Source organism: Melanostigma gelatinosum (assembly GCF_949748355.1).
Source record: "Melanostigma gelatinosum genome assembly, chromosome: 22".
Taxonomy (NCBI): domain Eukaryota; kingdom Metazoa; phylum Chordata; class Actinopteri; order Perciformes; family Zoarcidae; genus Melanostigma; species Melanostigma gelatinosum.
In genome coordinates, this window is record NC_136655.1 from 5,719,686 (window position 1) to 5,733,806 (window position 14,121).

Sequence of the window (14,121 nt, forward strand, 5' to 3'; positions counted from 1 at the left end):
TATTTGTCTCCTCCCCTTTTTCTTTGTTGATCCGAAAAATTATCCGAACCGTGACTCCTGAACCGTGATCCGAACCGAACCGTGAGGTTTGTGATGCGTGACACCCCTAGGGAGAATGAGCCGCCTTTAGGTAAAACACATTCATTCTATTATTGACACAGAAGTAGCTGTTTTGAACTGCAAATATTCCTGCTGCTGAATTCAATTGCTACCAGGGAGAGTGAGAGTTCTGCAAAAACATGTTTTTAACGCCGTAACAACAAAGAAAAGCGGCTTATCTTAAAATATCAGGCGCTATTGTGAACGTGTGTCCTTTGCGCACACGGACAATTCTGTGACGCAACAGCAAGGCAGGAGTGAGCAGCATGCCGCAGGGAGGATAAACAAGGCTGAATCAACTGCTCAGAATAGCGACAGTGCATAAAGGAACCGTTGACCCATATCTGCAATGACCCACATTGACAGACCAATGTAGCAGCCCTCCTTTAAGATTAATATAGAACAAGAGAGGACTGTCTGGCATATTGGGTTGCAGGGAAGACCACATGCTTCTCAATTGGATTCAATGTCTGAAATGCAATCAGTGAAACACCTCTGCAGGAAATGATCAATATACCGGAAGTGCCACCCAAGAATAGTGCTGATGTTCCTTAATATAGCCTGTGATTCAAAACGTCCTCCTTGGCAGCAAATATGACAAAACCTTTACCGGACGTGAACCTCTGTACTGTCAGCATTTCTGCAGCTGGCAGCTCGATGACATGAGCAGCGTACCGACAGACTGTCAAGTCATGTGAACGTGTGTGCGGTTTTACATTCACTTTCTTTGCCATAAAGTAAGTGACTGTGTCCAACTCCAATCTCCTGTAAACATAATGAGGAGAGCAGGGTCAATGTATCAACCTTTCACTCATTAGATTTCACATAAATGTATGAAATGAGCTTTAAAAAAACGTGTTGTCATTCCCCTCAGTGACCCCATGTATTCATGACAGCCCAAAATAGAACGGCTTTCTCTTATAGGGGCTGAGCTTTCTTTTGTTTCCTCAACAAACAGCACACCATTGAAAGCGGCTTCAAAACTTGGCAGTTAACTGTTATATCTACTTTTGTACTGTGTGTAAATATATATACACACACACACACGTTATTCGGGGGAAAAAAGACAGTGAATTTGATCCACATCAAGAATTTGTGTTCCTCTAAAAGGAACACATCCCGCAATTGTCGTCATGTGAACATTTTCGTGCACCTAATCCAGTTTAGATGAGTTACATGTGACCAGGACTCAGACAGTGCTGCTTTCATATTAGTGTTAACAAGTCATGCTCAAACACTGTTGACAATTATACCAAGAGGAATACAAGAAATATGACTCTTGACTTGGTGAAAGAAAAAGTAAAACTGCAAAATCACAATGGTAAAATATGTAAATTAGCAATACAAAAATGTGAAAGTACTCTATTGCAATTAAAAAGCCCTGCATTCAAAAATGCAACTTAAGTATAAGAATGCATCATCATGTTACATGTTAGCAGCATATTAATATCGCCACATGGTCTGGATTTGTTGTATACACACACGTTGGAAAGTTTAATACATGACAACAATTCAACAACAAAAAAAGCATCATGGAAGCAATCAAGTAAAGTACTTTAAAACTGCACTTAAAATATGCATAGTGCCATCTTTAACCTAAGCAGCTGAAAACAACCAACGCTAAAATGACAAAGTAGAGCCTATCTTCACTCTAAACAGCGCGCCTAGAATGGCCCTTTGGAATGAACCGACAGCTCTGATAAACCAGTGTGCCAGCATGTTAGCAGCGACACGTCCACGTGAACAACTCCAGTTAACCCGTTTTTTAGTTCACCCCTCGCCACTGACTCCACAGCAGCAGAACTATGCAGAGGGTTAAACACGCCTCTGTAAGGAGGAGAGGGGATGTGACGCTGCTGCCAGCACATAGCCCCGACACGCACTGTCTGCTGCAGCGACAGGCAATCACTTCTGACTCGCTTCACTGCTAACCTGCACTTTTTACATCTTGGAGCACCGATCCACCGTGCTTTTTTTTCCCTCATCGATTTTGTTTTTCGCGGTAGAAGGAAATACCGTGTCTATTGTCGTTTTTTAAAGCCTGATTGCTGTAGCTTCACAGCTGGAAAGTTGCTTCTGTTTTGGTTCAACGTGGGCATCAGCTCCAAAAAAAGGTTAGCTAGCCGAACGTAACTCGGTGTAGGGGACATATTGTGAGAGTGTACGCTAGTTTCAGACGCTACATAGTCCAAACCACTTTATTTCATATTGAGCGTAAGGGCGGAGAAGCGTGCTTTAAGGTCTCGTGAGCGTTTTACACATGTCAAGCCAAAAATAACCAGCCTGCTAACGTTCATGCTAACTGCTAACGGCTGCTCCCACATGTCTGCAAGTACAACCTAGTCTGCACTCGGCTCGTGTCTGGTCTGCCAAAAGTTCGGTTGCATGCACATACGTGGATTATTAACACCTCTGCACCAGTTGGGATAGTTTGTTTTTGGAGCACAAATGGGGTTTAAGTTCATCTACTTGTTTTTAAATGAGGAACTGTGCGTACGGTGATCTGCACCCAGTGGCGGGTTGAATAAGCTACCGTTAAACTGGGTAACGTGACATGTATTTGTGTCAAATATCGATGATTTACACGAGGCCTTACTTACCTTTTCATAGTTAATTTGTCATTTAAATACCAGCTGGTTGAAGTAACCACCGGTGTATCCAGCATTATTACACCAGTTGTGTTCACGAGCCAACGTTATTCGGTGCGAGGGCTATGTACACAAATAACGTAGCGTTAAGTAACATGCGTGTTTATTTCGTTGAACCTTACTGGTACTAATGCTAGTTAATTGACATTAACTGAAAGTCGCTCACCTGTGCTGAGCATTTATGAAAATGTGATATAACGCCATATTAGAATTAACTCAACCTACACCTGAACGCAACACCAAACTCGCATCAAAACTCTGCCAAATTAGTTTTGCCTCTGTTATTTAATTGGCATTATATGTGGGTAGAGAAAGATCTCGGTTCCTCTAGTAAATACAAAGAGCCCCTCTTCAATTCGGCATGCATTGTGTCGGTTTACACAGTGATCTGTTTCACCTGTATGGACGTTTGAGGTGGGAGGCTAGCATGAGGACTAGCATGGATAATAATATTGTGACGTGGAGGATGAAGAGCAAGGATGTTGCGATATTTTTTAAACAGTGACGTATTTGTGATACATGGTGGGATCTAATGTTATATAACATTATGTAGCCGGAGCAGTCATAAAAGACAATCAATTAAACGTGTATGACATTGTTTATTACCGGATTATTATAGGCTTATTTTTGCAAGCGGATGAAGCTGTCGCATTTTGAGCCGCTGCGCAGGCGCACTGACCAGCAGCTGGCTGGGGAGGGGGGGGATGTTGATGTTGCTATGGTTATGTCTTCCCTGTGAGAAGGTCACTAAACCTCTGCCTGCAAAGTGGATGTCTAGTGTTCCTGCAGAGCATCCTAGATGCACATCTTGATCTGAGTCGGCACAGTTGATTGAAGTTGCTCGTCCTTGTCATTTGGCAGCATGGCGGATTACTTAATCAGCGGTGGCACAGGATACGTCCCCGAAGATGGACTCTCGGCTCAGCAGCTTTTCTCAGTTGGCGATGGCCTCACGTACAAGTAAGTTTCCCTGCATCACAAACTTTAATTGAGATATTTCGGAAAAAAAAATCTCTTTATTTAAATTCATTCAAAGTAAGGTCTCCTTATTTTAAAGCCTCACCTGCGCGCAATGGTGGGTGACGTGTACGCAGCAGTGCTTTGTAATGGCCAACGCATTTTGAACCAGCAGATCTGACCAACAGTGCGTTGTCTCCGATGGTCATACGGCTGAAGAGCTATGCTCTAAAGGAGATGGGTTGACTTACAAGTGAGTAAAACAGTCATCTTCAAACTGTTTTGAAACTGTGCTGTTCTCCTTTGTCTCTCCAAAAAGTGAATTCATAAAGGGGAAGCAAATGACAGTCCTTCCAAAGCAACTTTACTTTGACTGAAAAATGAAGGAAAAAACTCCATGGCAAAATCTCAATCTGGTGTCGTGAAAGTGCATGAATGCAGAAGATAAAAGGAGGGCTTTTGTTGGAATGCTCAGTATGATCTTGGTCATGGGGGATCAAATTTGCTTCCAGTGGACACAACTGCATGAATAACTTCCAACTAAGCACTCAAAGGGCATGATCTGTCCTGTGAATGCACCATGCATGTCAGAGCAGCTCATGCCCTTTCTTGAAAATGAAATCACAACACTTTCTCTCTTTGATAAAAGCACTCATTTCTCTCATCTTTCTTAACCTCACTCAGCTCTGGGATGCATTCTGGTGATTCTTTGTATTTGAACTCATGTATTTTGTCTGAAATTTTCCCTCAATAATCCTTGAAATCACCCTTTTTCTCATTTTCTTAATTCTAAATAACAAGAAGCAAAGCATCGTGTGACTCAGTTGTAGTGCCTTGGACTTTCTCCGAAATCAATCTCTGCTTTACCTCTTGAACAGGCACTAACAACCACTACAATCAATGCTTAAGATGCCCACTCGGCGTTCCCTGAAAGACCATTAGTCAATATATAATTCTCCGTATGGCCTAATCGTCTGCACAACAAAACTCCAGTTATCTACACTGATCATGCTGCTCCTGCTTTAGGGAAGCTAATTGAATAGAAAACCTAACCGCGTGTGATTGAAGAACCTCTCCACGCTGTAATGAAGTGCATCACGACCAAAGGAAGGTTTGCACACATGATGGCCTGAATTGACATCATGTGGATTGCAGGAGGAACTGGGGTCGGATGGGGTTGCTTCAACTTCTATTGCTCGATTTCTTTGAAGTATGTTTCAAAACACTTTTCCTGTAATCTTTGACAGATATATCTTAAATGGCCTCAATTCCTTGATCGACACGTAGACTGTTATCACAGGTTCTGACTTTAAGACGACAATTACACAGGATGTTTTTTTTTTTATTTTAGAGGAAAAGGAAGTAAGCCACTCAGAGAAAGTGAGACACAGGAAGACAGAAACAGCATTTTCACCTTTTAAACTATTGTTCTTTTAATCAAAGCTACTTCTGAACTCCATTTGTCTGTCAGCACTATTGGAATGGCCTAGAAAGTGTTAGAGACGGCCGACTTTAAGAGTTCCTATCTGTTAGCTTTCCATTATGGGGCGAGGTGATGAACTGTAGTTTATACACGCAGACACTGTAAACTACATGTACTAAAGATACAAAAGTGAAAGTACCTCTTACGCGACAGGCTGGTGGTTAAATACTGGGTCACTGCCAGTCCCATTCACACGAGGCCACTTCAACATAACCCTATACTTTGAACTGTGCACTGTATTCTACACAACTACATGCTGTGGGCCAACGCCTTACCTGGAAAAACAAATCTTCCACAGTTGAACACCTCAGACGTTGGACTGGCATAAGAGCACATAGTTCTCATCGTCGTTTCGCTTCTTACAGAGCTGTAGCATATAAATCACCGCAGCTAACTGCAGTGTCATAATAGTCTTTCGTCAGCGTCTTCGAGTGTGACTCAGACATACAGATGTTACACATTGAGATTCACCCTGTTACATTTACAAAAACACCGGGCGCCATGCTCTCAGCTGCTTTTGGATGTTGTTTTTGGTGGGGTGTTGTTGTTGTTGTTGTTGTTGTTGTTTTTTTTCTAATGCCCAGCCAACAACGGGCATCTGCACAGACAGTGGAAGATCAATTATGGCCTCTGGTTGTGCTTAGAAACGCTCCCCGCTTAGCGTCATGCATTTGTCTACATTTAACATTCAAACGAGAACCACAATCAGGCATCGCCAAGCCAGTGTTGTCTTTTACAATTCAAATCCAACGCAATGAGCGCCGGACTCCGAGTCGGTAGGTGCGGCCTGTGAGCCGCAGCTGAGGTTTGTGGGCTGCTGCTGCTAAATACTAGCAGATGTGTGCTGGACTTCCTGCCTGTCCCCACGCTGATGTGTGTGTGTGTGGGTGAGAAGAAACCAACCAACAAACAGGACTCCTCCCTCATTAGTGTACCATGTGCGACTATTTCAGACCTTCCTTTTCTCCCACCCACGCGGAGATCTGTTGCGTCTGCTCGTACTGCGCCTCCCCGTCTACCTGTTTCTCATACCCGCGCTCTGTATTCCCCCGTCAAGCTTCCTCCAGCGTCCACATGGCACACAAAGCCTCCCTTGTTCCTCCATCTTTCCGTCCGTCCCCTGCCCGGTTTTCACACCCAGCTGCAAAGAGCTACTTAGAAATATTCTGGGAACATGAGAGTATCCAACAATAGGTTGCAGGCTTTAAACTGTAGCGTTGTTCTAGTTGACATTGGTACACAGAAGGAAATGAGTAGAAAGAGATCAGGCTGATTAAATGTATAACAAATATTGAATTTTAATGTTCTTTTAAAGCTAAATCAGTTATTATTTTACCTGTCTTACAGTTTTCTTTTCTTAAGCAGCCTACTCGTAATGTAGGAATAAGAAAACATCTTCAATTCTCTGTTTGTCCTGGAGATATTGGGCAGAATATATCACAAATATTCATGTTGTTTTAAACGTGAACTCTTCTCTTCTTCTTTTCAAAGGATGCTTTCAGCCGGCCATGCAAAGTCGCGCCGGTCCCTTACTCTACATTTTGTTTATGTCTTTCAGTGACTTCCTGATATTACCCGGCTTCATCGACTTCACCTCAGACGAAGTGGTGAGTACACCTCCGTGTGACGGACGTAATGTGAGAATACAAAAGGCCGCTGGTGAAGGTCGCTGGTAAAGGTCGCTGGTTGTTTCTGAAGATTGTTGCGAGTGTCTGTCTCATCTGAGGAGAGACTCTCCCGGGTGTTTTGAAAGACGAGTCAAATCACTTCTTCGGTTTCTTCCGCGCCCCCTCCATGATAATTAATGTGGCAGCGTCGGCAGACAGACCATCCTTGGCCCGAGCCGCGTCCTGAACAATCGGCCTTATTGCAGTGGACTCTCTTCTCCATTTGACTATAAACAAGCCTCTCCACCCCCAGACCTCAACCTCATTTCCTAATGGCAGCTCTTACAAAAGCAGTCTTGTTTTTGTCTATTTATAAACCCGTCTGCATCATTTCTTCTCCCCCTGCTGCTATTTCTGCCCGATGTGGTCACCCACTGGCTGCTGTGTTTACGTTCGTCTGGTCGGCTGCTCATCCACGTCTCTCGGCAGATGACGGGAGAGTTAATCTCTGGGCTTCAGATGAAATCCCTCTCTTCTGCGTCATCCATCCTGCAGACTTTAATTTAATCTCCCCCCCCCCCCCCCCTCTTCAGTTACAGAGAGCTCTCGCTGCTGTGCGAGATGCTTGTCTGCCTCGCCATGTTGTCATGGGCTGGTTGTCTCTACAGTCGTTGCCTTGCCCTAGTTTTTCCACAGGATAGTGAGTCTATTCGAGCTCCAATACCTCGAATGCTTCCACAGTTGTCCTCTGTCGCAACTTTGAATCGCCTCGTTCGTATTCACACAGCGACTCAGAAATCTGTAAAATACCTCAGAGCTTTTGCGCACCGTGTCAGGTGACATGAGGCCGCATGTGCGTGGAGGTGTTGTGGGAAATTCTTCGGCTTTGCGATGTTCTTGACCCGCTGTCCTAACGTTAGCAGGTCAGTGCGCAGCTGTGCTCTCTCTAAATGGAGACGTGGTGTTTGGTGATTTTATTTTTTTTTGTCCTGACTTGGCCGTGAACCCCTTGAGAAAAGCCTCCGTAGTTTATGTCTGGCTCCGATAAGGAGGGAAAGCTTGGACACCACAGAACTCGATTTGCTGGTTTCCCATGTGCAAAGAATGTCATTATTTTCACACGCACACAGTTGGAGATAACAATGGATGGCGGTTGTGGGAATCAGTAAGATGTTAAATTCTGAGATACGGTGGTATGGCTCATTTTATTTTTTCCCAAACACTGTCCGCTGTCTGTCCCTGAGAGGAAGGACTCTTTTTGATGGACCATGCATCTGATTATTATATTGAATCTGCCAAGTTTAGTCTGCCCCCTGGTGGTCCATGTGCACACCTACAGAAACAAACTTTTCTGCACAACCTCTCTTTGTGCCTTTAGGACCTGACGTCGGCTCTGACCAGGAAGATCACACTGAAGACCCCTCTCATCTCCTCCCCCATGGACACGGTCACAGAGTCTGCGATGGCTATTGCTATGGCGGTAAGACACCGCTGTGCCAAAACTGCTATTAACAAAGAGCGCAGATTTTTCGTTTATTGCCTAATTTTAAATCTGAAATTCAAATTGTTTTTATTCGGTAGCTTATGGGAGGCATCGGCATCATTCACCACAACTGCACACCAGAATTCCAAGCCAATGAGGTCCGCAAGGTTAAGGTAAATAATAATGATGATGAATTCTTCTTCTTCTTCATATGTACAGATAACTATACTCCACATGTTCTTCACTAAAGTACAAACCTTAACCAACGTAACTTGACTCTCGCATGAACCTTGACCTCTCGTTATTTTGTGCTGTCCCTATATAGGTTATGGTAATCATCTTCCGTGTGTGTTTTGTTTAGTTTTTTTTTTGTATTTGCTGATTAACATCTACTTGTTGTTGTGTGTCTTGGTGTGATGTTTTGCGCTGCTTTGCACAAATAAAGAGGAGAGAAATAAATAACACTGGTAATAATTGGGTTTTGGTTTCTCTTTGTCTCCAGAGGTTTGAGCAGGGTTTTATCACGGACCCAGTTGTGATGAGTCCGCGCCACACAGTCGGGGACGTGTTCGAGGCCAAAGTAAGACACGGCTTCTCTGGTATTCCTGTCACAGAGACGGGCAAAATGGGCAGCAAGCTGGTGGGCATCGTCACCTCCCGAGACATTGACTTCCTGTCTGAGAAAGACCGCGGCAAACCTCTGGAAGAGGTGCGTGTGTTTTTATGTTCTTTTGAAGGGAACTGGTTCCGTTAAAGTGTTTGCGTTGGCGTCACTCATTCGATTTGCTTCTTGCTTGTCGTCTCCAAGGCCATGACAAAGAGGGAGGAGCTGGTAGTGGCTCCAGCCGGTGTTACCCTGAAAGAAGCCAATGACATTCTGCAGCGCAGTAAAAAAGGTGAATAGAAGGTCATGTGTGACGGCAGCTTTTTTCCCAGTCAGATTTTGGTCACGCTCGTGCAATTTAATAACGTCGACTTTAACTTTCTCCGCCACCAGGCAAGCTTCCCATTGTAAATAATAACGACGAGCTGGTGGCCATTATTGCCAGGACGGATCTGAAGAAGAACCGGGACTACCCGCTGGCCTCCAAAGACTCACGCAAACAGCTGCTGTGTGGCGCCGCCATCGGCACCAGGGACGACGACAAATACAGACTGGACCTGTTGGTGCAGGCCGGCGTGGATGTCGTTGTGCTGGTGGGTGATTCGATAGTTAAGGCGGCTCGGACCAACGTTAGGTCCTTGTAGATTACTAGGGTGGAAATTCCATGACTCGGCATACTATAACTTAGTGGGAACTTCCTGTTAGGTGTTATGTTGTTAGGTGTTATGTTAAGTAGGAAGAACAGAGTTTTGCCTGCATGTGAAATATGCCTGTATGATACGCACACTGCGTGCATTCCTTATCCTCGGGTCCATGTCAGTCTACTTAACTCATGAATGTTTTCCTACATCCCCAGGACTCTTCCCAAGGCAACTCGGTGTATCAAATCAACATGATCAATTATATTAAGCAGAAGTATCAAGAATTGCAAGTGGTGGGAGGAAACGGTGAGTTGTTTGTTGTTGCCCTTTTTTTTGTTTTTTGCCCGCCTCCTTTTATAATGCCAACAAAATCTAATAGTTTGCACACATTTCTTCTTCTTCTTCTTCTTCTTTCACCGACAGTGGTCACAGCAGCTCAGGCCAAGAACCTGATCGACGCTGGTATCGATGCTCTAAGAGTCGGCATGGGCTGCGGCTCCATCTGCATCACACAGGAAGGTACGCACCGCACCCTTCTTTGCTCAATGCCTCATCTCATGAACACCGTTACAACACGAGTACCGGAAATTTAATTCATCTCAATTTTCGTGAACGCGAAGGCGAGATGAGAATTGAGTCCTGAGCTGTGTAGCTCATCAGTACCAGCTGCACCCTTAAGAAAAGGCCATCCGTTGATGATGGTAAAAATAAATACCCAGAGACCCTCCTTGTTGTCATGGTGATCTGCCAAGGCCTCATCCTGGGTAACCATGGGGACCGGCCTCTCGTGCTCAGACTGGGTCACGTTCGGAGGAGACGCGTTGAACCTAAAATAACTCTGTTAGTCCTCACTTAAGTAGATGCTGCTCTAGCAGGTCTGATCTGGCTTTGTTTGTTTTTTAACTGATCTGTTTCCATGGCGGCCATGTTGGATGTGTTTTCCATCTCCTAGTCATGGCGTGTGGAAGGCCCCAGGGGACCTCGGTGTACAAGGTAGCCGAGTACGCCAGGCGCTTCGGCGTGCCAGTCATCGCCGACGGCGGCATTCAGACCGTGGGCCACGTGGTGAAGGCTCTGTCTCTCGGAGCATCGACCGGTGAGGCTTCAAAGATCACGACACGGAGAAGAAGGCCTTGTCTGATAGTCTTCCCAGCAGCGATGCTGTTAGATCGGGTAATAAAAGACCGCTGATAATTCTCTCCCACTCCAGTGATGATGGGCTCGTTGCTTGCGGCAACCACCGAGGCTCCGGGGGAGTACTTCTTCTCAGACGGTGTGCGGCTGAAAAAGTACCGCGGCATGGGCTCCCTGGACGCCATGGAGAAGAGCACCAGCAGCCAGAAACGCTATTTTAGGTACGTGAGAGACTCGAGGCGGTGAAAAGCCAAATTCCAAGAGATTTTAAATACTGTGATTCCACTGGAGGAATATTGATTCATGTCTTTCCACAGTGAGGGCGACAACGTGAAGGTAGCCCAGGGTGTATCGGGCTCGGTCCAGGACAAGGGCTCCATCCACAAGTTTGTACCTTACCTGATCGCTGGTATCCAGCATGGCTGCCAGGACATCGGGGCAAAGAGTCTTTCTGTCCTTCGGTGAGTAAAGCGCGTGAGCCACTGGTTGTAAAAGCAGCTGTTCACTTTTTAATGTGCATTATGTTTTATCAGCTTTCTATCTTCCGCAGTTCCATGATGTACTCTGGAGAGCTGAAGTTTGAAAAGAGGACCATGTCGGCGCAGGTGGAGGGAGGTGTTCATGGACTCCACTCGTAAGTACAACAAAAAGAGAGAGAACACTTTATTCTGGGACAAAGTCTTTACTTTGTGTCCTCTGTAGGGATCATGCACAAAGAAACAACAACAAACCCTCCTTTTGAAAAAGAAGTTGGGACTGAATTGTTGTGGGAGAAACAAAATGTCTGTTGGTGCAGTGAGAGGAGCTCATGCCTTCTGTCAGTTCCAGAAGCAGGAATGGAAACTCTCTGACTCTCTGAAATAGTGGATTTCATCATTACGTTGCTAAGAAACAGTGTGGCTCCAATATTACTGTTCTTCCTGATGCGTTGGCAAATGCTCCAATGGGAAATAAACCTGCTCTATCGTTGAGAGAAAGAAGGGACAATGCAGCAAATCAGAAAGGACAAATGCTAGTTTCTCTTCTGCTAAATGCATGCAGAAAACCAGTAACCAGTGCATGTAAGCTACTAACATCAAGTGAATCTCAGTTAACGTACTTGTTGCAGCAATACTTTCGATTTACGTTCAAGCAGGCGCTGATTTCTCTCCCGATTTTTGTCTGCCTCCACAGTTACGAGAAGCGGCTTTACTGAGGCGGCGGGGGGGGGGGTAATGAAGTGTAGCTCATCGGTGCACGTCTAACAGTGACCAAAATGATAAAATTGCCACTTCTGCCAAAATCCGCACCACCCACCACACCCTCTCTGCCCTCTCCTCCGTCGTATCCGCCGTTCCTCCCTCTCTCTGATCCCAGACGGCTGCTCTTTGGGAGGAACGAGGCACCGTAGCCAAGTGAGAATCCTCAAAACCGACGGCGCATTCAGGGTTTTTTTTCGGAGTGACACACCTGTATCTCGAGTACGCAGCCGGCCCCAATTTAGTGTGCGTGTGTGTGTGTGTGCGCGTGTGTGTGTGCGCGTGTGTGTGTGCGCGTGTGTGTGTGTGCGTGCGTGTGTGTGTGTGTGTGTATGTGTATGTGTGTGTGGTGAATCAAGGGTAGCGTGTGCCTGGCTGAGTGATCGAGTTAAAGACGTGTCTTGGGACAACAAAGGTGAAGGCGCACTGTGTTTACTTGTTGATGTTGGAGGGTGTAAAACGGCCATGGTGCAGATCACATCAGCATCTTATCTGGCTTTTTTTTGGGGGGGGGGATCCATGTTTACCAGCACGTCTGAAGCCTCTCACATCCCAGCTCTTAAACACACCAGTACGTACAGAAAAACCAGACAAAACACTTGTCTCTCTATGTGACGTGTATTGGTGTTTCATGGCAATCTTCATATTGTTTTTGTTTCATTTTTAAGTCATTCAAGGTATAAGCTACTTAATGGACAGTAGCTGTTTATATTTCAGTGCATATTGGTTACTCCCCCCCCCCGTCTTGTGGATGCCGAGGTACGAGATATTGGCCGTGCCGATTTATCCCGTTGACTTTGTATCCGTCAGTGTCTCCCTACAATCAATAGACCGAACCCAGACCCACTTAACCTTTGTGGCCGTTCATTTTCCCTTCAACGACATCTTGACAAGTAATCAGTGTCCCGTTTCAGTGCGTAGTGTTCATATCTTGAGCATGGAAGGGACCAGATCAGGTATGTTGGAAGAAAAAAACACAACTAAAATGTATTGCATCAATCAAGAACAGTTTGAAATGAGGACTCTTTCTCCGCCTGTAATTTGAATACTTTTAGATAAATCAAACTTTATATTAAACCTGTATAGTCTTGGGGGGGCTTTGAATTGCGCATGAAGTGTTTTGATATGCATGTTAGTTTTTTCACGAAGCCAAACACGGCTGTATTTATATTCTGCGTTATTGTAATTGCATACATACTGCCAAGTGTCTTTGCGCTTCCTCTTGACCCTTTTTTCTTTTGTAATTTCGAAAACCAAAATTGGCGCAAGAAGTTCTCTTGTTACCGAGTCACTTCATTCCTGGCTCTCTGTTATCGGTTTTGTTTTCTTTAAGGTAATGCGTTTCTTTTTGCCAGAGGTATGCCTTGAAATGATGGATGAGTGCTACACTCCCTCTCGACCCTTTTTCTTCCTTTTTAAAAAGGCATCGCTTGTATTTAACATCCAGCATATGTAGGAGTCGACTTTTCTATTATTTTCATACTGGATGTCCTTTTGGCCAGATGTAATTTCTTTTATTTCTTTTTTTTTTTTTTTTTTTAATAAAATTTCCCAGATTGTAAGAGATGAGTTGATTCCTATAACATGCTATTGTATTTACCCTGCACAGGGTTCAGATGACTTTAAAAAAAAAATTGGACGAAATTGCAAAATAAATGTACATGAAAATATATGGAGAACTATATACCTATATCCAGTTTGAAATGACTGCTGCTTGTTTTCAGTTTCCCCATCTAAAGAGACAATTCAGGTTTTTATTTTAAATGTCTTATTTGTAAAGTACTGGGTTCTGTTCGTCCATCTAAAAAGCACAAATATGGTCATAAAGTGAGATGTTAGGTTTACGTTTGTTTTTATTTTCTTGTGCTGCAGTTTTGTATGTTTTCAGCTTCGGGATATTGTGAAGCCGCTACAGTTGCCAGAACAATAAGCGAAGGGCTTTTTAGATGGACAGAAAAGACTCTGTATTCATGAAAACCAACTGGGATGTTTTTGAGGAATATCACTTCAGCACATGTTTACAGTAAAAACACTCAACAGAGGTGTGTTGCTTTTGCTTTAAATATGGTGAAACAAGAATAAATAAATCAAAACATGTATGGACTTATGTCTTATTGAATATGAGCTGCAAAGTCACTTTGTAACCTTAAGTAAAATAAGCCACTTTTTTTTAAAATAAAAAACACTTTATTAAATGTGTTTTAGCATGTTTGAACATAAATAAATT

At 44.3% G+C, this 14,121-nt stretch overlaps 1 protein-coding gene across 2 annotated transcripts; it reads left to right on the top strand.

Moving 5' to 3' along the window:
* Window positions 1-1,983: 1,983 nt before the first annotated feature.
* impdh1b (IMP (inosine 5'-monophosphate) dehydrogenase 1b) lies at window positions 1,984-13,991 on the top strand. Of its 2 annotated transcripts, XM_079294565.1 has the most exons (16): window positions 1,984-2,213; window positions 3,609-3,707; window positions 3,880-3,957; window positions 6,746-6,794; window positions 8,173-8,274; window positions 8,376-8,450; window positions 8,780-8,986; window positions 9,086-9,173; window positions 9,275-9,474; window positions 9,738-9,828; window positions 9,946-10,041; window positions 10,475-10,618; window positions 10,733-10,877; window positions 10,974-11,117; window positions 11,207-11,290; window positions 11,830-13,991. In XM_079294565.1, exons 2-16 carry the CDS (start codon window positions 3,610-3,612, stop codon window positions 11,849-11,851), a joined length of 1,623 nt encoding a protein of 540 aa, XP_079150691.1. In that variant the 5' UTR covers window positions 1,984-2,213; window position 3,609; the 3' UTR covers window positions 11,852-13,991. The 2 variants fall into 2 exon arrangements, with proteins under 2 accessions (XP_079150691.1, XP_079150692.1); XM_079294566.1 differs by lacking the exon at window positions 3,880-3,957.
* Window positions 13,992-14,121: the final 130 nt, after the last annotated feature.

What these genes read in the sequence shown, in the direction of transcription:
- impdh1b (XM_079294565.1), top strand. Translation starts at nt 3,610, where the DNA reads ATGGCGGATTACTTAATCAGCGGTGGCACAGGATACGTCCCCGAAGAT. An exon ending in GCAAGTGGTGGGAGGAAACG is followed by an intron (nt 9,829 to 9,945) that starts GTGAGTTGTTTG and finishes TTTCACCGACAG; the next exon opens with TGGTCACAGCAGCTCAGGCC. An exon ending in CATCTGCATCACACAGGAAG is followed by an intron (nt 10,042 to 10,474) that starts GTACGCACCGCA and finishes TCCATCTCCTAG; the next exon opens with TCATGGCGTGTGGAAGGCCC.